This window comes from Neomonachus schauinslandi, chromosome 2, assembly GCF_002201575.2.
Source record: "Neomonachus schauinslandi chromosome 2, ASM220157v2, whole genome shotgun sequence".
Lineage (NCBI taxonomy): Eukaryota > Metazoa > Chordata > Mammalia > Carnivora > Phocidae > Neomonachus > Neomonachus schauinslandi.
The window spans coordinates 182,625,756-182,650,590 of NC_058404.1; the positions used below are offsets into that span (position 1 = coordinate 182,625,756).

The 24,835-nt window shown below is 35.9% G+C and overlaps 1 protein-coding gene across 1 annotated transcript in view; it reads right to left on the reverse strand.

Annotated features, from left to right (window-relative positions):
* Positions 1-24,835, reverse strand: part of RBPJ (recombination signal binding protein for immunoglobulin kappa J region) — a 108,333-nt gene that overhangs the window by 31,944 nt on the left and 51,554 nt on the right. The window contains exon 2 of the mRNA XM_021679451.2: positions 12,596-12,634. Coding sequence (XP_021535126.1) covers positions 12,596-12,634 — 39 coding nt within the window. The remainder of the gene's footprint in view (positions 1-12,595; positions 12,635-24,835) is intronic.

Genomic DNA, 24,835 nt, shown 5'->3' on the forward strand with positions numbered 1-24,835 from the left:
TGCCTTCAGCTCAGGTCATGATCCCAGGGTCCTGGGATCGAGCCCCGCATCAGGCTCCCTGCTCAGTGGGAAGCCTGCTTCTCCCTCTCCCACTCCCCCTCTTTGTGTTCCCTCTCTTGCTATGTATCTATCTGTCAAATAAATAAATAAAATCTTAAAAAAAAAAACAATTAAATAATAAAGCCCAAAGAATGAGAGCCCATGTGCCTTTCATCCAAATAGAGTAGGGTTTCACCAACAGAATGGGGTTTCAGTTTCAGCACTGCTGACACCCTGGGCAAAATAATCCTGTGCTATGAGGAGACTGTTCTGTGCACCGGAGTTCTAGCTTCTACCCGTCTGAAGCCAGCAGCACCCTTCCTCAAACTGTGACAACCAAAACTGTCTCCAGATACTGGCAAATGTGAGCGGGGTACAAGGGGGAGGTCACCTGGGTTGAAACCCACTGACTGGTTTAGAAAAAGTCAAAAGTATTTCAATAAAATGGCAAAATCATCCATTGTCTTTTTAAAAAAGAATGAGGGAAATTTTATCATTGGAAAACATAATGTAGGTATTGTAAGACTCTTACTAGTAAAATTATTACTCTGTATTATTGAATTGTTAAAAAGAATGACAAAGTTAAAACTCATAATTTCTTGGAAGAGTTACTATTCTAACAAGTTTGAAGTATATTCTTTGTTAATTTCATTTAATGATTCCTTAGAACATAAAATATTCATTCTGAATAAAAACCAATTAAAAATTATTTGAAGAACACTGTGTAGCAACTACTTTTGAAAGAGTCTGCTTACTCAAAACACGGAAGCTTTAGAAAAGTGGAAAATTTTATTTTTATCAATATTTTTATTAACATGAAATAATGGCAAGTGCCATGCTAGGTTAGTATGTTCAAACTGCCTGTCATTGTATTTGTCCCCTTTTTGGCTGTGTTTTCCTTTAAAATTTGAACCTTTTTATACTGCAAACAAAATTCATTTAAAAAAAAATGTTCTGGGGCGCCTGGGTGGCTCAGTTGGTTAAGCGACTGCCTTCGGCTCAGGTCATGATCCTGGAGTCCCGGGATCGAGTCCCGCATCGGGCTTCCTGCTCAGCAGGGAGTCTGCTTCTCCCTCTGACCCTCCTCCCTCTCATATGCTCTCTCTCTCTCTCTCATTCTCACTCTCTCAAATAAATAGATAAAATCTTAAAAAAAAAAAAAACTATTAAAAAAAAATGTTCTTATGGTGCTAATGCCCATTCTTCTGTAAAAGAGCCCCTTACTCCACACTCACTTACCTCCATGCTTGGGCCAAGGGACTAATAGGTGATTTACAGTGTGTGTGTGATTAATATGTGATTTACAGTGTGTGTGTGTGTGTGTGTGTGTGTTGGTGGTGTGGACATATGAGACATATGAGCTGGGAGCAATCACAGCCACAGCCCCAACTACTCTAGGAGAGAAGTGATCCACAGAGTGGGGAGGTCTAGTCATCCAGTCATCTACCAATAGGTTCAGTCCCCTTATTTCTCAAATTAGATTTCTGTCACTTCTAAAATCCAAATAATAGAAGTTCCCACAGGAACTGTCTTATAGAAAAGAAACCCATTTACACCACCACCACAAACATTTTAGAGAGCTGCAAGTACACTTTGGGAAATACTACTAGAGGCCAGGTTTTAGAAAACCATGTCAGCAACCTGTTTTCATACTTCCTAAGAACTAAAAATGTCTTTTATGAAAAAGAAAAGGAGACTGTGTAACATCATGTGGACCTCAAATCCTAAAATATGTACTACTTGGCTCTTTACAAAACAAAAGCATTTGCTGACCCCTGCATAGGCAATAAAAAACAGAAAGATAATTTTAAAAGAAAAGTTGCAAAACAGAATGAATAATGACATTCTTTTTTTTTTTTATGAATAATGACATTCTAATTTGTTTAATCAATTAAGTATACCACATGGCTGACATTTAATACAATTATTAAATAAAACTCTTCCTTGAAATTGGACTTGGGGACACCTGGATAGCTCAGAAGCCTCTGCTGGACTCTTCTCACTGCTCCTCTGGAATGTTGCCAAAAGGTGTCCAGATTCATGCCCCACCCCCCCAACAAACTCATGGAGATGCCCTATTTCTGTCAGATTCCCCAGGTAAGTTCTTCACATCATCACAGACAGTACTTCTCACAGTGAGCTCCACAACAGTTACAATCTGCATGTGAGAGTGCTCTGCTCAAAGAAGTTTTAGAGCAACTGGTTCATGTAAAGTAAAATCAGTTCTTTCACTGCAGGACTACTCAATCTTAAATAAATCTTCAACAGAGGTTATGTGTAATACAGTACTGGCCCAACTATCAGACCAGACCAGGATCTCTTGTCTTCCCCTCAAGTGCCAGTTTTGAAAATGATAATCTAGGGGTAGGGCTAACAAAGTCTATTCTCATAATACTAAGGAAACATTAAGGATGCTACACTAGGCTTCTGTATCTATTGGTGACCAAGGCCAAACAACAGTACAGGTCATGTTCCTAGGAGAATGCTGGCAAATTTCATTCCATTCCCTCTCGTAATAAAAATAAAATTAATGATCCATACATAATCCTATGAAATTCTATGAAAGTTGATATAGAGGTAAACTGCTTTAAATCCTGTCTCACAGCTATGAGACAAATCCTTTCATAAACTCTTGGTGGTTTTTATTCTCCCTCCCAAATAGACAAAGCCATTACATTGTAGGGACTGGGTCAACATCACTAATAGAACATTACTTCTGTGTTCTATTATTTTAAGTTTCTATTTATTTAAGTTTATTTTGGAAACGCTACTTCTCGTGTAGAGAAAAATCAGACTTGAGGATTTTGATAACATGTAGCAGGAGGGATTACTGACATTGAAAGGTAGGTCATCACCTTGGTTCTTAGGTATCTAGGCCTGGTTGATCCAAACTTGGCTCCTCGAATCCCAGGGACCACATGGACCCTTCCTATTCCAGCTCATTTTCTTCTTCCCCCAAGATGCCCTACAAAGATACGACTGGCCTAAGTGAAGTTGGATATTAGCTGCAGCCACTTTTACATGAATTATTTACCACTTATAAACTAATTACCTGACTAAAAATTATATAGAGCAATATATATTAATATATATATTACTATCAATGTATATTTAACTTTATGGTTTTATTTTACTAGAAATCTAAATTTGTTTCATTTCAACTTAGTTTACATGGTGTTTGCTACTCATGGTTGTCTTATGCTGAAGTAAAAGGAAAACCCATAATTAGGTTAAAACATGAATATTGTACTCTGTAATATAAAATGTAAAGTAACCTCTGATTTCTTGAAAAGAACCAAAGCAGACATTAATTTGACCTAAGTCAATAAAAAAGAATGGATGATTCTCATGTCACAAATTGAAAGGGACGGATCATAAATAGGCATAGCAAATAGTGACTTTAACTATAATCCAGGGCTGACAAGAAGAATACATTAAGAGTTTCTCATTAGGCACTGGTAAAATGCTTCTCAAAACTGCATGCTATGGACAAGAAAGAAAAGAGATTCAAAAAGAAAAAATATGGGCTCACTCAAAGACAACAGAACCCCAAAATTAATACACAAATATTTACAAAATGTATATAACCTGTGTTGAAGTAAACAACAAATACAGAGGTTAAATTTTAACCTCTCTTTTAACCATTCTCTTAGGATGTTATTCCTTATTCTGGGGCAACCTGAAAATAAGCCAAATGGCAACTGAGTTTTCCAAAGGTTTGACCAGGACGGTAATGGAGGTATATACCAGTACAGTGAGAACAGAGGTATGGTAATGAGACCAAAGGGGATAGGGTTTCAAAAAAAAAGAACCTTATGAAAGAAATCCCGATAGTAAATGAATTCAAGCAAACGCATGAGTTCGTGGATACCAGTCTGCAGTATCACAGAGGGGAAGAAAGTTAAGAGTACATGCCTTTGAAGGTTGCCTATAACTCAATCATATTCAAAATTTCAGTTCTAACCTTCTGATTATTGACAACATGGCAAAGTCTCTTAGTCCAATGGTGTTTTAAGTTGAATAACATCTATGTTTTCTAAAAGCACGTGTTACAGTGCTGCTGCAAGTCGTAACTGCAGAGCTCAAACACACTCTCACATAAGGAATAGGCACACTCGCTGATCTATTCAGCATACCTGGAGGGACTGACACCTAGTTGCATTGCAACTAATATTTTCACTGATGACCCCAGGCTCTAAATGACAAAATGAGAAGCCTCCACAATAAAAGAACTGTTTCTCTACGTCAATACAAGGTCTGGTTATTCTGTTTTGTGTTTGAATCCACAGCCAGTTATACCTGTGAGTCTCATGAAGGGGACTATTTCAAGAGAGTAGGATGCCCTTGTAAGTTAGCACTCAATTGCTTCTATATATGTGTTTCTGAAAGAATGTAATATTTAAAAGAAAAAAAAGTGAATCCATGGTAATGCTGAGTAGTACATGGTGTTAATTATCCTTAATCAAAAATTTACATTTTGTGTAGGCAGAACTGTGTTCTAAGCACTATTCAAAACACTGTCCTCTAATAAAAAGACAATTTTTCAATATTGCTTAATTTGGAAGATGAGGGTAAGGACAGAATAGGGTCATTTTAAAAGATTTATTTTTTAAGGGACCCTCTCTGAATTAATTCCCTACCTCCCCCCAATTAAAAGAGAGATAAAATTCCTTTAAAAACATTTTTTTAAATGTATTTATTTGAAAAAGGGCGGGAGAGAGAAAGCACGAGATGGGGGAGGGGTAGAGGGAGAGGGAGAAGCAGGCTCCCCACTGAGCAGGGAGCCCAACTCGGGGTTCATTGGATCATGACCTGAGCAGAAGACAGACACTTAACCAACTGAGCCACCCAGATGCCCCTAAAAACATTCTTAATAGAATAAAAGACACTAAAGTTTTCCAACAGAGAAAACTCTTCAAAGGAAAAATGGGAAAATACGATTAAAAGGAACCAGAGAAAATCTACATTTGCTATACTATCAAAAGGGAAACTTCTTAATTTTTACTTTGGGCTTAAAATTAAATTCTTATCAGAATTGGTCATTGATTTTACAATCCAATTTTCTGTTTTATACAAACTGTTTTTACTAAATTTTCTTTGTATTAGCTTTGATAATAAAGAATAAGGGGTGCCTGGGTGGCTCAGTCAGTTAAGCATCTGATTCTTGATTTCAGCTCAGGTCACGATCCCAGGGTTGTCAGACTGAGCCCTGTGTTGGGCTCCGGGCTGGGCATTCAGCCTGCTTAAGATTCTCCCTCTCCCTGTGCCCTCTGCCTCCCTCTCTCCCTTTCTAAAAAATAAAAATAATTTTTTAAAAAGGTAATAAAGAATAAAAACCTGTAAGCTCGTTCTCTTTAAAAAAGATTTAAAAAGAAATAAAAGCTTAACTGAATTCTCCCCCTAGAAGATATGCTAATTCCTTTTAAGGTATTTTTAAAGGACAAAAGCTAATAAAATCTTTTACAACTTTATTGAGATTTAATTGAAACACAATAAAATGTATTCATTTTCAAGTGTACGGCTGGGTAATTTTTGGCATACTGGATGCACCATCACCACAATCCAGACGAAGACAGTCATCATTCCCAGGTTTCTCTTCTGCCTCTTTGTAATCCCTCCTCCTACCTCTCCCTGTTCCCAGGAAACCACTGGTCTGCTTTGCCATTATAGATTAGTTTCCATTTCCCAGAACTTTATACAAATGGAATCATATAGTAAATATCCATTTTTTTTTTTACTTTTGAAACCTGACAGTAATTATCATAAGATTTATCTGTGTTGTTGCATGTATCACCAGTTCATTCCTTTTATTGCTGAATAGAAATCCATCGTAGAATATTCCACAATTTGTTGATCCATTCACCTGCTGGTGGATGTTTGAGTTATGCCTGTTTGACTATTATAACTAACACTACCACAAACATCTGTGTTTAAGTCTTTGTATTCACATTATGTTTTAATTTTTCTTACTAAATATGTAAAAATGGAATGGCTGGGCCATATGGTAGGAGTATACTTAACTTTTTAAGAAAGTGCCAGATTATTTTCCAAAGTTGTTATACTACTTTACATACCCACCACGAGGATATAAGAGTGGTGGCTATTCTAACATGTATCTCATTGTGGTCTTTTAAGGTTTTTGGTGTTTTTTTTTTTTAAGATTTTATTTATTTATTTGACAGAGAAAGAGAGAGTACAAGCAGGCGGAGCAACAGAGAGAGGGAGAAGCAGGATCCCGCTGAGCAGAAACCCCAACAGTGGAGCTCAATCCCCAGGACCTTGGGATCACAACCTGAGACGAAGGTAAACGCACAGTGAGAGGTGCCCTCTCACTGTGGTCTTACTTTGCATTTCTTTAATGGTTATTTGCCATATATACACACTGTCTGGAGTATCTGTTTAAATCATTTTCCCATTTAAAAAAACAGGTTATTTCCTTATTTTTTTGGAGTTCTTTTCATAATCTGGATACAAATGCTTTATTCCTAATTTGGATGAAGTAAAATTTATCCATTTCTTTCTTTCAGAGATAGTGCTTTTGGTGTTATATCTAAGAAATCTTTGCCTAACCCAAGGTCACAAAGATAATCTCCAATATTTTCTTCTAAAAGCTGTATAATTTGAAGTTTTACATTTAGGTATATTTTTAGCTAATTTTTATATATGGTTCTAGACATGGATCATAGTTATTTTGTGTTTATGTGTATGTAAATGGTAGGGACATACAGATATCCAATTGTTCCAGAATCCTTTGTTAAAAACCCCTTAACTAAATTGCCTTTGCACTTTGATTGAAGAACATAGATCACGAGAACTGTTTCTGGCTGCTATTCTGTTACAGTGATCTACCTTGGCTATCTTTACACCAATACCATCCTTGATTACTGTGTGCAGCTTTCTATAAAGTTTTGAAAACAAGAAGTCTACCTTCTTACTGCTTTTTCAAGGTTGTTTTGGCTAATCTAGGTTGTCTGCATTTCCATATAAATTTTAGAAACAGCTTGTCAACTGCTACAATAAGTCCACTGGGATTTGGCTGGTAGTATGTTGAATCCATAGATGAATTTGCGAAGAAGTGACATCTTAAATTGATTCTTCTTTCTCAAGAACATTTATTTTGGACTTCAAGCTCTCTCAACAACATTTTAAGGTTTTCAAGTGTATAGTTTTTGTATGCCTTGTGTCAGATTTTCCCCTAAACATTACATATTTTTGATGCTATTAAATATAGCATTTTTTATTAAATTTCAATTTCCCATTGTTCATATAAAAAACACAATTTATGTTTATATGTTGGTCATGTTTCCTACGACCTTGATAAAACTCACCTATTAGTTTTAGCAGCTTTTTAAAATAGATTCCATAGGATTTTCCATATAGCTGATCATGATGTCTGCAAATAAAGACAGTTTTACTTCTTTCTTGCCAATCTGGATACCTTTCTTTTCTTTCCTGGACTTACTGTACTAACTAGAACCTCAAGTACAATGTTAAATGGAAATGGTAAAAACAGACAATCCTGCATTGTTCCTGATCTTGAGGGAAAACATTCAGTCTTTCACAATTAAGTATCGTGTTAAATATAGTTTTTTCATAGATATACCTTTTCAGAATAAGGAAATACTTCTATTCCTAGTTTGATGAGAATTTTGATCAAGAATGAATGTCAAAAGCTTTTCCGAACCTCTTGAGATGACCACATGATTTTCCCTTTTGTTCTGTTAATATACTAAATTACACTGATTTCCATTTGTAAGATAAAGCCATATTGCTATTTTCATTGTGAAAATTTAAGACTTTTTGCATCTGTGTTCGTAAGGGATATTGGTTTATAGTTTTATTTTCTTAAAATGTCTCTGCCCTGCTTTTAACAAGGCAATGCTGTCCTCATGAAATGGAAAGAATATCCTGCTCTCCAACTTTCTGGAACAGTATATAAAGAACTGGCACGATTTATTTCTCAAATGTCTGGCAGAATTCAAAAGTGAAATCATCTGAGCCTGTAGGTTTCTTTGTGGGAAGGTTTATAATTACAAATTTGATTTCTTTAGATAATAGGGCTATTTAGGTTATCTGTTTCTTCTTGAGTAAGCTTCAGTAGTTTACTAGTTTCAAGGAATTTGTGCATTTCTTCAAAAGTTGTTGAATTTATTGGCAGAAACTTATTTGTAATATTTGTTATCTCCTTTCCAGTTTTTTATGTCTAAAAAGGTCTTTATTTTGTCTTGCCTGGGGATAAAATTCTAGGTTGCTGGTTGTTGCATTTTTTCCCCCTCTGAGTACTTTAAAGCTCTTCTCTTGCTTCACTGTCTTCTCCCTAGCAAGGGAGACATTCCTTTATGTATTTTTTTTTTCTCTGTTGCTTTTTTTTTTTTTTTAATAAAGATTTTTATTTATTTATTTGACAGAGAGAGAGATAGCGAGAGCAGGAACACAAGCAGCAGGAGTGGGAGAGGGAGAGCAGGCTTCCCGCTGAGCAGGGAGCCCGATGTGGGGCTCGATCCAGGACCCTGGGATCATGACCTGAGCCGAAGGCAGATGCTTAACGACTGAGCCACCCAGGTGCCCCTCTCTGTTGCTTTTAACATTTCTTTATCACTAACTTTAAGCAATTTGATTACTATATGCTCCAGTGCAGTTTTTGCACTTGGGTTTACTGAATTCTCAGAACTATGGTTTTAACAGTTTCCACCAAATTAAGGAAAGCTTCAGCTGTTACTTCTTCATCTCTTCTTTTAGTCAAACGATGACTCCAATTACTTGGATGTTAGCCACTTGAACATAAACCACAGCTCACTTATGATCATGTTTTTTTACCCCCAGACCTTTACTCTATGTTCATTTTGGCTAGTTTCTACTGCTATGTCTTCATTAGTCTTTCTTTCAGCAACATGTACCTGTAATTAATTCCATCAAATGTATTTCATCTTAAATATTGTAATTTTCATCTCTAGAAATTTGATTTAGATACCTTTTTAATCTTCCATGTCCTCTATTTAACTTGTTCAATCTTTCCTCTAGCTCAGGAATCACAATACAGTTTATAAACCAAATCTGATGCACCCCTCTTTGTGACAAAAATTGTACTCCAGTGTACAGACACGTCCATTGGTTTACATGTGGTCTATGGCTGCTTTTTTACAAGAGTTGAGTAGTTACAGCAGAGGCTACATGGAGCTCAAAACCTAAAATATTTAGCATCTGACCCTTTAACAAAAAAAAGGCGAACTCCTGATGTTAGCATACTGAACATACAGAAGACAAATATAATAATTGCTATAATGTCATTGATTCCATCATGTATGTCATTTCTGGGTTGGTTTAGAGGTGGTTTAGATCCTCACATGGATCATATTTTCCTGCTTCTTTGTATGACTGGTATATTTTGATTAGATGTTAAGACTCAGTAAATCTTACTTTTGAGTATTTGATATTTTTCTATTCCTGCAAATTTTCTTGAGCTTTGTTCTGGTATACATTTAAGTTACTTGGAAAGAATCTGATCCTTTCAATCTTATTTTTCAATTTTGTTAGGTAAAACCAGAGCAGCATTAGTGTTGGCCAAATTTTGCACCACTACTAACAGAAAACCCTTCTGTGTAGTAGTACTCTAGTAGATGCATCGTGAAGTATAATATTTTTCCACTTTAGCTACTGGGAACAGGCAGTTTGTAATATGAGCTTCAGGAAATTTTTTCTCTAATTCAACTTGGTTTTTAATCCCCAGCCTTGGGTAATTTCCCAACACATGTGTGCTGATCAATACTCAGCTGAAGACGAGAGAGGACCTTCTGCAGATCTCTGGATCTCTTTCCTCTCCAGCTCTCTGACCTGGGAACTCTAGCCACCTTGAACCCCTAGATACCTAGCTCCATCTCTTCAGCTCAAGGTGCTTACCAGGCTCCACCTGCTCACCTCACTTGTTTCCTGTCTCTCAAGGATCACTGTCCTTTCTTGCCTGTCATCCAGTATCTTGAAAACTGTTATTTTATATATTTTGTCCAGGTTTATAGCAGTTTCAGTTTGGAGAGTAATTCCAGTTCCTGTTACTCCATCTTGGCCAAAAGCAGAAGACTTAAAAGCTTACTAAAATTTTCCAAGCAGGGAAAATTGCTTAAAGGGTAAATGGAAAATCATGATAAAGTAAACAGGACCTAATTATATTACTGTATATATTTAAGGAAAGGAAAGGAAAGGACAATTTTCTTATGATATTTATTATCATCACACTGCTATTTTTATAGAGGTATCCATTAAAAGCAAGTGATTTATTCATCAAAATATATTTTATGGTTAGGAGTCATTCCATAACCAATATATTACTACTGGTAATAAAACAAAAATATCTATTAAATTGTAACTTTCAGAATGTCTACACATGTGCTTAGAATTTCTTCAAGATATTTACAAACATGTAATTATATTTAATGTCTTTAGAAATTTTTTTAAATTTAAGTAATTTCAGACTTACAGGAAAGCGGCAAAAGTAGTACAAAGAATTCCTAGTCCCCTTTCCTCCAGACTCCCTAAATATCAGTATTTTACCATATTTATGTTTTTAAACGAATGCATTAAGAGCTCATTGTAGACATTAAAGCCCTTATACCCAAAATACTTCAGTGTTAATTTCCTAAAAACAAAGACATGCTCTTAAACAAGCATAATGCAATTATCACTGATACAAATACTTGTATATACAGATTTTATTCAAATGTGCCAACAGTCCCACAAACATCCTTTATGTCCTTTATTTGGGGGGTGGAAGGCAGTGTTGAGAAACTAATGTTCCTGGACCAAATCAGGATAGCCACCAGTTTTTGTAAATTAAGTTGAGCTGGAATACAGACTTATGTATTGATATCTATGGCTGATTTGGGGATATAAAAACTGAGACGAGAAGTCACAATAGCCTCAGTATGGACCAAAAAGTCTAACATGTTTATTATCTGGCCAATTATAGAAAACATTTGCTAACTCCAGCTTTAAAACAAAAGAAAAATTCTTCTTCCTGACCCAGGATTTAGTTGAATTTAGGGGTCATGTCTTTTTGGTCTTCATTAATCTGCTATTCCTCAGTCTTTCTTTTTCATGATCCTGATAAGTTTGAAGATCAAATGCTGTTTATTTTATAGAATGTCTCTCATTTGTGTCTGTTTGGTGTGTTTTCTTATGCCTAGATTTAGCTTATGCATTTTTGGCTGGATCATCACAAAAATGACATTGTGTCATCCTCCTCGGGATGCACATGATGTTTATTTGTCCATTACTAGTGATGTTAATTTAGATCACTTCATTAAGGTATTGTCTGCCAAGTTTTTTCACTGTCATGTTACTATTGTTCACTTTATAATTAATACATACTTTGTGAGGATATGCTTAGAGACAAAGTAAATATCTGTTTCTCATCAGACTTTAAAAATCAATAGTTTAAGCATTCACTGATGATTTTTGCCTGAAACAATTATCATCGTAGTGGTTGCCAAAGTGTAATTTCCTAGTTCCATCATTCCTTCTACGTTTATTAGGTGGAATTCTGCTATAAGAAAAAGAATTCCTCTCCCTCTACTACAGGATCATTTCTTTAACTCAGTGTAGACTTTTAAACTGTATTTTATTCTACTGGTTCTTATCTATTACTATCATTATTTATTTTGAGGATTAAAGTGTCCATGATTTGGCTAAAAGGGAACCTCTTCAAACTGGTTCGCTTTCTGTGTCCTTCTGGCATGTCCCCATCATTCTTTGTGTGCAACACCTTTTTAATAATAACAATAACGTGGAAATAATCCCAATGGTCATCAATGTGAAATATTAAAGGAGTAGTGTGAAGGCAATGAAAAACTATGGAGACATGAAAGAGAACAAAGTAGAAGACGTACAGTACGTGGAGTTAAAAGGCCCAGAACAATGGTAGAGTATGATGCCAGACGATAAAAAAAAAAAAAAAAAAAGACAAGCATACGCTTATATACGCACGTAATTTTCTTGAAAGATACTAAGAATACAGGATTAACATTAACTCTAGGATGTAACTGTGCAACTAGGTGTCCTACCTTTTATTTTACAACTGCTGATTGCTGAAAAATTTAAAAATCATTTTCAAGACTAATACTTTCAATTAACATTTGTAATTAAAATGTGTATTGTAAATTAGAACACAATGTAATATTTATAGTTTCCTTAAAAGTGAGTAAAATCTTGTATTTTCTTTAAAATTCTTTTCTAAAGCATTTATTAAATATCCTCAGGTGCTACCCTAAATGCAGCTAGATTGGCTAGATACAGGAAGCCATCTTTACATTGTCACCCTATTTATATTAACTATATAATACTCAAGATTCTTGAAGGGTTTTACCCCTTCCCCATTGAACTATATCGTATTATCCTCTTTTTGGTGAGGTGGGGGAGGGAGGATGTGGGGGAAGGATGCGAATAAGCTTATGATCTAGATACCAGTATCTGAATGACTTCTTTTCAAGAGCACCTAATACAGTTTTTAAGATGACAGGATCTGATATTTCCATGAAAGGTTTGTGTGAAAGACTAAAATGCTTACCTAGTGAGTCGTTTAGGTGGAGGCCGCTCACCAAATTTTCTGGAAAAAATAAGAAAAAAAATAAATATATAGGCTGTACGACACATTCCGTAGTAAGCTTTTTAGGCACCATGAAATCTCCTTTATGACTTATATTTCAACTCTACTAAAGAACAGCATAAAGGAAAATCCTCTAATAACCATCCATGCCCAGAAATAACAAAATACGTACTTTAAAAATGGTTCCTAAACAAAAAACGCACCCTAAATAGGCCTTACACACCCACTCTGAGCAGGTAGCACAATGATTAGACGAGGGTGACAGGTACCTCCTAGAGACACCTTGCAAAAAGCAAACAAACAAAACCCAACAAGGACAACAACTAATCAAAGACCCCCAGTCTCACACAACCTGCAACACTCAGAAAAATCCTCAAAGCCCAAGAGGTGGCAAAGAGCTTAGTTTGTCATGTGCCAGGAACTTTGCTGTACATTCTTTATACCTTACCATCTTTAATCATTACAAAACAATTCTGTGAAGTACATAAGGGCTCATTTTAAAAAGGTAGAAAGCAACTTGCCCACAAAGTAAATTAAGTGGTAGGCAGAGTTAAAATTTAAACCTAGATGTTGACAAATATTATCAAAGTTTGTATAGAACCACTGAAGACCCAGAATAGCTAAAGTAACCTTGAAAAAGAACAAAGCTGGAAGTATCACAATTCCAGGTTTCAAGGTATATTACAAAGCTGTAGTAATCAAAAACAGTTAGGCAGGGGCACCTGGGTGGCTCAGTTGGTTAAGCGACTGCCTTCGGCTCAGGTCATGATCCTGGAGTCCCGGGATTGAGTCCCGCATCAGGCTCCCTGCTCAGCGGGGAGTCTGCTTCTCCCTCTGACCCTCCTCCCTCTCGTGCTGTCTCTCATTCTCTCTCTCGCAAATAAAAAAAAAAAACAAAAAAACAGGCACTAGCACAAAAACATGATCACAGATCAATGGAACAGAACAGAAAACCCAGAAATAAACCCATGCTTATATGGTCAATTAATTTATGACAAAGGAAGCAAGAATATACTATGGAGAAAAGAGGCTCTTCAATAAATAGTGTCGGGAACACTGGACTACTACATGCAAAAGAATGAAACTGGACTATTTTTAATATTATAGACAAAAATAAACTCAAGATGGATTAAAGACCTAAATGGGAGACCTGAAACCATAAAAATCCTAGAAGAGAACACGGGTAGTAACATCTCTTCATCGGCAAAAACAACATTTTTCTAGGTAGGCCTCCCAAGAAAGGGGAAGCAAAAGCAAAAATGAACTATTGTGACCACATCAAAACAAAATGCTAGTGCAAAGCAAAGGAAACCATCAACAAAACAAAAAAGGCAACATCATGAATTAAAAATTAAAAATAGAGGGGTGCCCGGGTGGCTCAGATGGTTGAGCATCTGCCTTCGGCTCAGGTCATGATCCCAGGGTCCTGGGATCGAGCCCCGCATCAGGCTCCCTGCTCGGTGGGGAGCCTGCTTCTCCCTCTCCTACTGCCATTCCCTCCACTTGTGCTCTCTGGCTCTGTCTCTCTGTCAAATAAATAAATAAAATCTTAAAAAAAAATTAAAAATAGAAATTCCTCATGACCCAATAATTCCACTACTGGGTACCTACCCAAAGAAAATGAAAACACTAATTCAAAATGATATAAGCACCCTTATGTCTACTGCGGCATTACTTGCAATAGCCAAGACATCAAGCAACCTAAGTGCTGACAGACAGATAAAGAAAATACGGTGTGTACACACACACACACACACACACACACACACACACACACACACACACAGGAATATTACACAGACATAAAAAAGGGAGACCTTGCCATTTGAGAAAACATGGATGAACCTAGAGGGTATTATGCTAACTGAAATAAATCAGACTGAGAAAGACAACACCCCTATGATGTCACTCGTATATGAAACCTAAAAACAAAACAAATAAACAGAATCAGACCTATAGAGAATAAACTGATGCTTGACAAAGGGAAGGGGTATGGGGGGGGAGGAATAGGTAAAATGGGTAAAGGGGAGAGGGAGATACAGGCTTCCAGTTACAGAATGAATATGTCATGGGAATAAAAGGCACAGCACAGGGAATATAGTCAATGATACTGTAATAGTGTCGTATACTATCAGAGTGTAGCTACATTTGTGAGTTCAGCATAACACAGAGAGAAGTTGAATCACTATACTGTACACCTGAAACTAGTGTAACCTTGTGTCAACTATATGAAAAATCCTAAATGTTGTCTACTTAACTAGCTCATACTATATGGCCCTTCAGAAAGAAATATGCTAAGTGGACAAAAAAGCATTTCAACTGGTTGCAAGAGGGCAAAGAGAAAAGCCTGAGCAAGGACAAGAAAGCACAATTCAGGCTTGAGTTAGAATACAGCATGAAGGTTAAGAAAAATGCTCTAGAGTGAGATCGGCTGAGTTCAAATCCATGATTCAGATCATGCCATGTGACTGATATAACTTGACTCCCTAGACCTCAGTTTCCTCATGTGTAAAATGAGCACAGTGACTGTGTTTACCTCAAAGAGGTGTTGAAGGGATTAAATGTGTCAATATATACAGAAAACACATAAAACAGTGCCTGGTACACAGTAAGAGCTCAACAAATGTTAGTAGTTATTACTGTATTTTAGTTATAAATCAGTAAGCCAAAACTATGAAATAAAGGAATTAATTGGGATGCTAACAAGGATAAGTAAGTACAGAGGAAGAAGAAACTAATTCCTACGTGATGCCCTATTTCCTCTGAAATAGGAAATGAGGTCTTCGGAGAGATGGTGGAAGCACAACCCTTGAAAAAGACCAACAGAATTTTGTTTTCTTTTTTAAGCAGATTGCAGTTATAAACAGGTTAAATGACTTGTAGTTAGAGGTTGTGAAGCCTAATCTGACTTAAGATTTCTCCACTGTATTTGATGTCCCACAAAATTATCAACTTTGATGATAAAAGTCTTAGAATCCAATGCAGTTCATTTTGTTGTGTAACTTAATGCCATATGACGTTGTTTATGAACTCACAATTTATAAACAGTGGGTATCTGTGACTATGAATATTTTTGTTAACCCTGAAATACTGAAAACTGACTTATTTGAAATAGCATAAGAATATGAGTAAATAATCCAAGCTTTTGTTGGAAGAATTATTTATTAATTCTTTGATTTTACCCTATAGGATATTAAATTTTAAAAACCAAGAAACAGAAAACACAATGTTTTGGTAGGAACATCAGCAAGGCCACTGAACACCATCGGTTTTAAAACACTGAACTACTGGCAAATCTGTGGAATTCGGTTATGGAATTAAAGGCAAAAATCTATTCCTCCATCTTTTTCCACAGGAAAGAATTTTTTGAACCTTTGAAGCTGATTAAATGTACCATCACAGCATGTGACTAAAATGTAACTGCCTCACTAGGTTAGATGTAATTTACAAAAAAACCAAGAAGTTTAAGACAGCCTTTAAAATACTTCTTTGTATATATATGTAAGAGCACAGCTATACTTTTTTTTAAATTTTATTTTATTATGTTATGTTAATCATCATACATTACGTCATTAGTTTTTGATGTGGTGTTCTATGATTCATTGTTTGCGTATAACACCCAGTGCTCTACTCAATACATGCCCTCTTTAATACCCATCACCAGGCTAACCCAACTCCTCACCCCCCTCCCCTCTTTATAAAAAGAAGGAAAGTGAGATGTGGCCAGAACCTACTCAAGGGGTTAAAATGGTGAAAATTTCAGAGAGACATAGTTAACAAATGAAATAAAGCTTTTCAATGACGATCATGACACGGTACTCTTTGTACTAACTACTAATTTTCCAATCATCAAGCACCCTTTGAGATCTAACATAAGTTTGTTACAGGACTAGTAAGAGATCCACTGCACTCAATTGAAATGTTTTGTTCCTTGGTGCTCTGAAATGCTTTCAAAATTAGATCAACAACTAAATATTGATTAAAGTATCTGTCTCTCTTTTTAGAAATACCTGTTAATGAAGTGAACAATTACAGAGCATGCTCGTGCAGTACAACTCCTGCTCGCATAGAAAACATGTGCAAGAGAACTCAACAGTGTGCATGCCGAGCTTGAACAGCACTTCAAAATTTAGCATCATTCTATCTAGGTGCCATCCTAAGGCTAGGTATCTTATAAATGTTAATAAGATTAAATTGCTTCTTCAGTATATAATAAAGCATCTCCAATAACTGTTGTGTGCCATCCCAGTCCTTCTTAATGAATATGTGATCACATTCCTATTTATCTCATTAAAACTAATGGTTACTGTATCTACTACAATGGGGGAAGAGTAAGAAAAGGGGTTTTCTGAGAAAAGTCATGAAATGCATTTAGTAGGTTCATAATGCAAAATTCTGAAGGCTGCAATTAAACTAAATTCTAATTATTTAATAAAATTCACAGGTCTACATACTTGAAAATGTCAAGTTATAACAAGGTACTGTATGGATCCTGCACTTAACAAGATCCATTTTCACTACTAATCTGATATACAACTAATACATAAAACTTCAAGAATTGTCTACTGCAAAAAGGTCCATCTTTAAACATGAATGACTCAAAATTCATGATGTAATATTTATATCATGTATTCAAAATACTCACTTTTCAGTAGAAATGACTGTAGTCCATTATCAATTTCTCAGAGATTGATTATAATTTAAACATTAAGCTCTCTCTCCCTCTTCCAACAGGGAATGGTGAGATAGGCAGGTACAAGAAAAACAAGGTGTCTACTGACATGATCTGTGTTAACAACTGAACCAGAAATAAGCTGGACCAACCAATTTTAGACCACTCTTACCTAAGATGCTTTTCATATAAGGTTTATGGTGTATTTAACAATAAAAAATAATCTAAATCGTTAAGTACCCAAAGGATGGTTTTAATTTTACAAAATACTGAGTTAATTCTTCATCGTAACAAAGAATATAAGGTTGTAGATTCATTTGATAGTATAGGCTGTCATCTGCATCAAGTTCCTCATATTTTATGCATGCTGTATTATGTAAAATGTCATTTTGATTAAATGTAATAATCAATCCTGTTTATATTTAAGGAAAAAAGTTACATGACTCTGGCTTTTCTTTTTAAGTAACGAACAAAAGTTAGCTTATATACAGATGATTATACCCTAACACATGTCCTTTCCTTGTTCTGTTCTGTGTATTTTCCCCTCAGACCCATATTTGCGAATGAAACACAAAAATCCATGTCATTTACCTAACAATGCTCTTATAATACTATAGCTCAGGAAAATTTATGTGATCTAAAGTATATATGTCATAAGTATAATTTTAAAGTAGCAAATTCATTTTGCTTTAACTTCACTAGCTTTCCCTTTCTAAGATAACAATGATCTTTTATTCAAAATAGGAAGAGCTGGAGAAAATGTTAATTACTCTATTTTCATATACCTGAAGTAAAAGGATTTTTAAAAAGCTACCTCAATCATTAAACATAGTGTTTCCTACCTATAAATAGTACTGCAGTTCCCAGATATCCTCCAATGAATTAGAATTTCCAAATAAGTAAAAAACCTTTATACACATTACACTTATATTACACACTTCCTTTTTAAGCTCACAGTGGAGATGCAATATTGTTTTCTCCTATAACACAGATACATTTCCTTCTATATTTACCAGTCTGTTAAGAAAGTGCATGACCACAAACGTACTGAGGACAAACAAGATAAACATTTTATCATAACTTCACCATCTTAACACCTTTTCTACCTAACAGATGATTCACATGAGAAAATCAAGTCAAAAATCAAAAAGTGGGGGAGAGGATACAAGAAAAATCTTTTCTGAATATAGAACAATTTGATAACATGTTGCTAAAAAAGCCCCAAGAACCTGATGTTATCTAGTTTTACCTAGTTAACAATATTAGAAAATCAGTTTTAAAAACACAGAGCTCGCTGGAAAAGCAAGCACAAGTCATGTGGGAAACTCTTCTGCCCTAGGGTTGTGGAACAAAAAGCAATTTCTATTTTTCTGTATTTCATAAATTTCTGCCTAAACAGAGATGAGGATAATGAGATTAAAATAAATGAAGGCAAGGAACACTGGTGCAGCATTTGCAGGAAATAAGAAGGAAGGAAAGCATGAACAATTCAAACTCGTAATTAAACCAAACTTTACACCAAATTTGCTGTAAACAGTATATTATTTTTATACAGTTTGAAAGTATTGGGATTCCTACAATTTAAGATAGTGAAATAAAATAGTACTTGACTGAGGGAAAATTAGGAAACTTTATTCTATGACAACATATAATATGAAAAGCAAAGCAAAATGTACTACAAGTTGTTTAGTAATTTAGTCACAAAAAAATAGGAAAGGCTAATTAGAAAAGGCTGCATATAACATTCTGTCCTTGTCTCCAGAGTCATTGATTCACCTAGTAGGAACCAGGTATAGGTATTTGGTATACAACAGTGAACAAGAGACACAAATCTATGCCTTTAAGGAACGTATATGCCATTGGGACAAATGGACAGTGACATATATTCAAAGATGTTCTTCTATGTAATTAATAAATGCAAAATTTTAAAAAACCAACTTAAATATTGTACCTACACTGAATATGATTGAAGATTACTAGCTGACCAATTGAAAATATTTTTAAAATAAATATGTAATTTATCTCTACTGTAAAAAGCTTATTCATTCTCCATCCATGGCTGAGAAGAGCCTCTTAAGTCACACAACTTGTAGACATGTCCGCCTTTGTTGTACTTCAATTTCTAGTTTTGAACTTGCTCTTACCTTAAGAACCACATTTGATAACAATACTGCTCAAAACTTGTTGAGGTGTAACCAGCGGTCCTTGGCTACTAAAACAAAGACAACCGAGCACGATGTACTCTCCTGGACTATCACATTTATTAAACATGTTTCTATTAGAACAGATATCCTAAGGGGTAGACTTTAAAGACAAACCATGCTTGCAGCCCCATCAGGTGGAGAAACATGCTCCCCTTCTTAATTCCGTGGACTGGGTAGAACATTTGAAAAGCACTGTTTTCCTTAATTTTTATTCTACCTTTTCTTTACAATAAAAGAAAAATTTCAACTGAACTTTGTAACAATCTGGCAGCAGTTTCTGAAAAGCAGCAGGAAGAGCAGAAAGAAAGAAGGGTGACTGAGACCAACTCCAGCTGCGCTCAGCAACTGCCTTCTTAGGTATCTCCAAGACTATTGCCAGGTTGAGGGTGCCTTCCCAAAAATCCATCCTGAGAAAGGACTTTCCCAGGTTAAATCTACAAGAGCCATCAGTCTTCCTATCCAGATGGCATGACTGAGTTGCGAGAACACTGGCATCCATTAACATTGCATATGAAGATCTCATATGGAAAGTATGCATCTTAAAATCTATGGCCTCCACAAGAGGGGGTGATCGGACACTGGGTAAACTAATTTCATGTATCAAAAGACCGAATGGGGCAAACTGACCTCAACTGCTTCCTAACATGATGCATTAAAAAAAGTACAGTATCACTTCTGGGATGTTACTGCCAAAAAATGCAGAACCTGAGTCTTAACATGAGGAGACATAACAAACTTAAAGCGTGGAAGAGTCAACAAAATAACTGAACTATACTTTTAAAAGCATCAAGGTGATAAAAGGCAAAAAACTGAGGAACTGGCCCAGATTCAAAGAGGCTAAAGACGCATAATAACTGAGTGCAACATACTATCCAGCATTTACTTCTGCTATAAAGGACATTATTTAGACTGACAAAATCTGAATAAAACTAGCAGAGTGGAGAACAGGATTATATTGATTTTAAATTCCTGGTTTTGATAATTGTACCAGGGTTATGTAAGAGACTGTCCTGATTTTTAGAAAAAATCGCTGTAGTACTTAGGGAAAAAAGTAAGGGGGTATGTTGTCTACTTCTTACCTTCAAATGGTCTAGAGAAAATAAATGTGTGTGTGTGTATGTGTGTGTGTAAATATATAGAGGAATAAAGCAAATGTGGTAAAATGTTAACACTTGAAATATTTGGGTGAGCTTCCTTGTATTATTTTTGCAATTTTTCTGTAAACTAAAATTATATCAGAATAAAAAGGCCACACTCAGAGAAATACTAATCTCTTGATCAAGTTGCTGGCCTGACCCTGCTTGCCACAGAACCTGGTGGTGACAAATCTATCAAAAAACATTCATGGGAGGTGTCACATAAAAGACTATGGCCAGCTTCCTGGCACAGCTTTTATGTTCTCACGACAATTATGCAAGGTTCGCTTGCTGTAGATGTAAAGTTTGATAATACTCAGTGCTAGTGTACAAGTGGAGAAACAGGAAATCTCATGCACTGTTGGGAGTTTAAATTTGTGCAATCTTTTTGGAAGACATTTTAACAATGTCTATTATAATTCTAGATGTGAATTCCTTTGAATTCCTAGTCATTTTGATTCTGGAAATTTATTATATAGGTAGACAAATATGCATACCAAGATACTGAATAAAGCATCATTTGTATTAACAAAAAAATTTTAAATTCCAATGTGTATAATTAGGAATAGATTGCTGATTACATATAACCTCCCAGTCATGGCTATATACACACAACAAAAAACAATCCAGTTAGTAGCATTCATTTTCAATGAGGAAATAAGATCTTCATTTTTATCCTCTCCCCCCAAGTACACATATAAAACAATACATACAACTCTACACACAATTATTTGTGATAATGGTGGGCAGTGGCAAAAACTCCATTTTGCTCTACAATGCATTATACAATTAAACAGGTGTTTTATTCTTTACTAATTAAGTTTGATCTAGGTAAATAGCAAAATGAAATCGCATTCTCTAGGAATCAACTCACACCAAGTCTAGAATACAGCTAACTTAAAATAAAAACAGAAAAAGGCACACAAGTTAAAAATTTACTCAAAAAAATTGTCTCCGCAAATTTCACTGGGTGGGCTACTTTAGAAAAAATACGCCCAATTCAAATAAGGAAATTCACACCCTTATGGAAAACATATTGCCACAAAGGGAAATACTACGCAATTTAAAGAACTTTAAATAGGTTTCAATCTTAACTATCTGTTTAATTTTTGTTAAGAACTCCTTCAGATACTTTACCTGACCTTATAAACTGCTTTGTAAGGCAGTGTTCAAGAAGTGGAAAGTATCATCTGATGAGAACACAAAATGTATCATACACAGGAGAGGTAACCAAGTGCTGTGGTTAAGTACATGGAGTCAGGAGCTGGGTTGCTTAAACTCAAATCCTGGCTTTAAGGCAAACTAATGGAAGCTACTTAAACTCTTTCTCAGTTTCCTCAACTGAAAACACAGATAAAAGTACTTCCATACAGGATTCTTGCAAGAATTTAAAATGTTCATATGTGTATAGCATCTAAGAGTGCCTGGCACTGCATAAGCACTCAATAAAACACCACTACTCCTTCAAGGCTGGATTACTCAATCATATTTACTCTAAGAAATACGGTAAAACTGAAATGGATCCTTCGAAACAAATACATATGTATATTGGTTTAGAAATACATGTAAATAACCATGCATCTCATAGGGGGCTGATAACCAGAATATAAAAAGAACTCCTCTAAATCAACAACAAAAAACCTGATTTAAAAATAGAAAAAGGAAAAAAAAAATAGGAAAAGGACTTGAATAGACATTTGTCCAAGAAGATAAACAAAAGGCCAATAAGCATGTGAAAAGATGTTCAACATCACTAATCATTAGGAAAACGCAAATCAAAACCATAATGAGATACCATTTCACACCCATTAGGATGGCGATCATCAACAATAACAGAGAATACAGTGCTGGAGACAATGCACAGAAACTAGAATCTGTACATAGCTGATGGGAATGTAAAATGGTGTAGCCACTGTAGAAAACAGTACGGTGGTTCCTCCAAAAGCTAAACAATTACTACTTGATCCGTCAATTCCAATTCTGGGTATAAACCCAAAAGAAGTGAAAGCAGGGACTCAAACAGACACTGTACACCAATGCTTATGGCAGCGATATTCACCTCCGCCAGAAGGCGGAAACAACCCAAAAGCCTATACTGATGAATGAAGACAAGAGCAAATGTGGTATAGACATACAGTGAAATATTATTCTGCCTTAAAAAAGGAAATTCTGATACATGCTACCATGTGGATGACCTTGAAAACATTATGGTAAGTGAAATAAAGCCAGACAGAAAAGGGCAAATGTTCTAGGATTCCATTTATATAAGGTGCCTAGAGCAGTTAAATTCATAGACAAAGAAGTAGAACAGTGGCTGCCAGGAGCTGGGGCTGGGGCTGCAGGTGGAGGTGGGGGGGCGGGGCGGAGAGCTAGTGTTTAATGAGTACAGAGTTTCAGTCTGGGAAGACGAAAACGCTCTGGAGACACGGTGGTAATGGTTGTACAATAATGTATATGTACTTACTGCAACTGAACTGTACACTTAAAAATAGCTGAAATGGTAAATTTTAGGTTCTATACATTTTACCACACACAAAAAATACATTTAGTTGCCTTAAGCTATAGCTTACGGGGCGCCTGGGTGGCTCAGTTGGTTAAGCGTTTGCCTTCGGCTCAGGTCATGACCCCAGGGTCCTGGACTGAGCCCTGCATCAGGCTCCCTGCTTAGTGGGAGTCTGCTTCTCCCTCTCCTCCCCACTTGTTCTCTCTCTTGCTATCTCTGTCTCTCTCAAATAAATAAATAAAATCTTAAAAAAAAAAAAAAAAAGAACATGTAATCTCATTAAAAAGAAAACCAAAAAAACCCCATGGCTTACAGAGGGATAGTGGCTTTGCTTTAAGGGGTCCTATATTACTACCAGGTCAACAGACACCTGTCTGGTAACAAAAACAGACAAGTAGGTGCCAAAACAAACAAAAGAAATGAGGAGTATATGTATATATAAAAAGTACACGTGTACATATACACACAAATGGTTCCTACTACTATTAAAGCAAAGATACAAAAAGAAAGAGAGGAGTTTATCTGGGAATCTATACCTTTCAAGGAAGGGCAGCCCAGACAGCATGTAAGCAACCCATCAAAAACTGTTTAGGACTAAACATCTTTCATAGAAAATCCACAAGTGATCATGGACAACTGGCTTGTATATGAGATGAGGTCACAAAGTTTTCTCCCATGCACTTCCCCTCTTATTTCTCACCCCTACATCAAATTATAAGTAGTGAAGATTTTTTCCTCTTTACAAATTTTCTGTCAGACATGTTAAGTTGTCAGTTCTTTGAAGGCTAGGTGGTCAACTGAAATTTTTTTGCAAGAAGAAATAAATCTGATATTAATCAGAAGAGGAATTAACTTTTCTCTCATCTCCTAAATATTCTTTCCAATGCTAGTGAGACAAGGAAGGTAGGGAGGGAAGGAAGGAAGGAAAGAAGAAGAAGCCAGCAAAAGTAAAAGACATTTTCCCTTATGTCAAATGAAATTTAGAAGGCCGTAAGAATGGGGCACCTGGGTGGCTCAGTCAGTGCTAGGACTCTCGATTTTGGCTTCAGTTGTGATCTCAGGGTCGTGGGATTGAGCCCTGAGGAGGGATCCATGCTCAGCGCAGAGTCTGCTTGTCCCTCTCCCCCCACCCCCGCTCTTGTGTGAGCTTGCCTCTAAATAAATAAATAAAATCTTAAAAAAAAGAAAAAAGAAGAAGAAGAAGAAGAAGAAAAAGGCTGTAGGAGTATACAACCATCCATAACAGGATTTTTTTCACCTGTTCTTCACGGGTTTTACTCTTGGAAATACATGCAACATTTAGTGTATAAAACATCTGTCTGGAAAGGGCTCTAGTTATCTGTTAACCACTGCCTAGGACAAGTGAACAAGAGGCGTTTGGCACTGAGATAGGTCAGAACCCCAAGAAGTGACTATCAATGATTTCTGTTAGGGAAGCTTGACCTACAGCAAAAAGGGCCGAAGAGATTTTTAGTAGGAAAGGGTATGAGGAAGACAAGTTACATTTCAGGAGGTTTCTGAGGGTAAGTTCCTGCCTCCCAAGAATTAAAAAACTATGGAAAAATAGGTAATTTTCAGTTAAAAAAAAAAAGCGTAACTATTAAGCCAAAAGACCTTGCAATTTTAAAGTTAGATTCTATATAGAGTCCTAATACTCTAAAAATAAAATTTTCCATGTACCTGGTG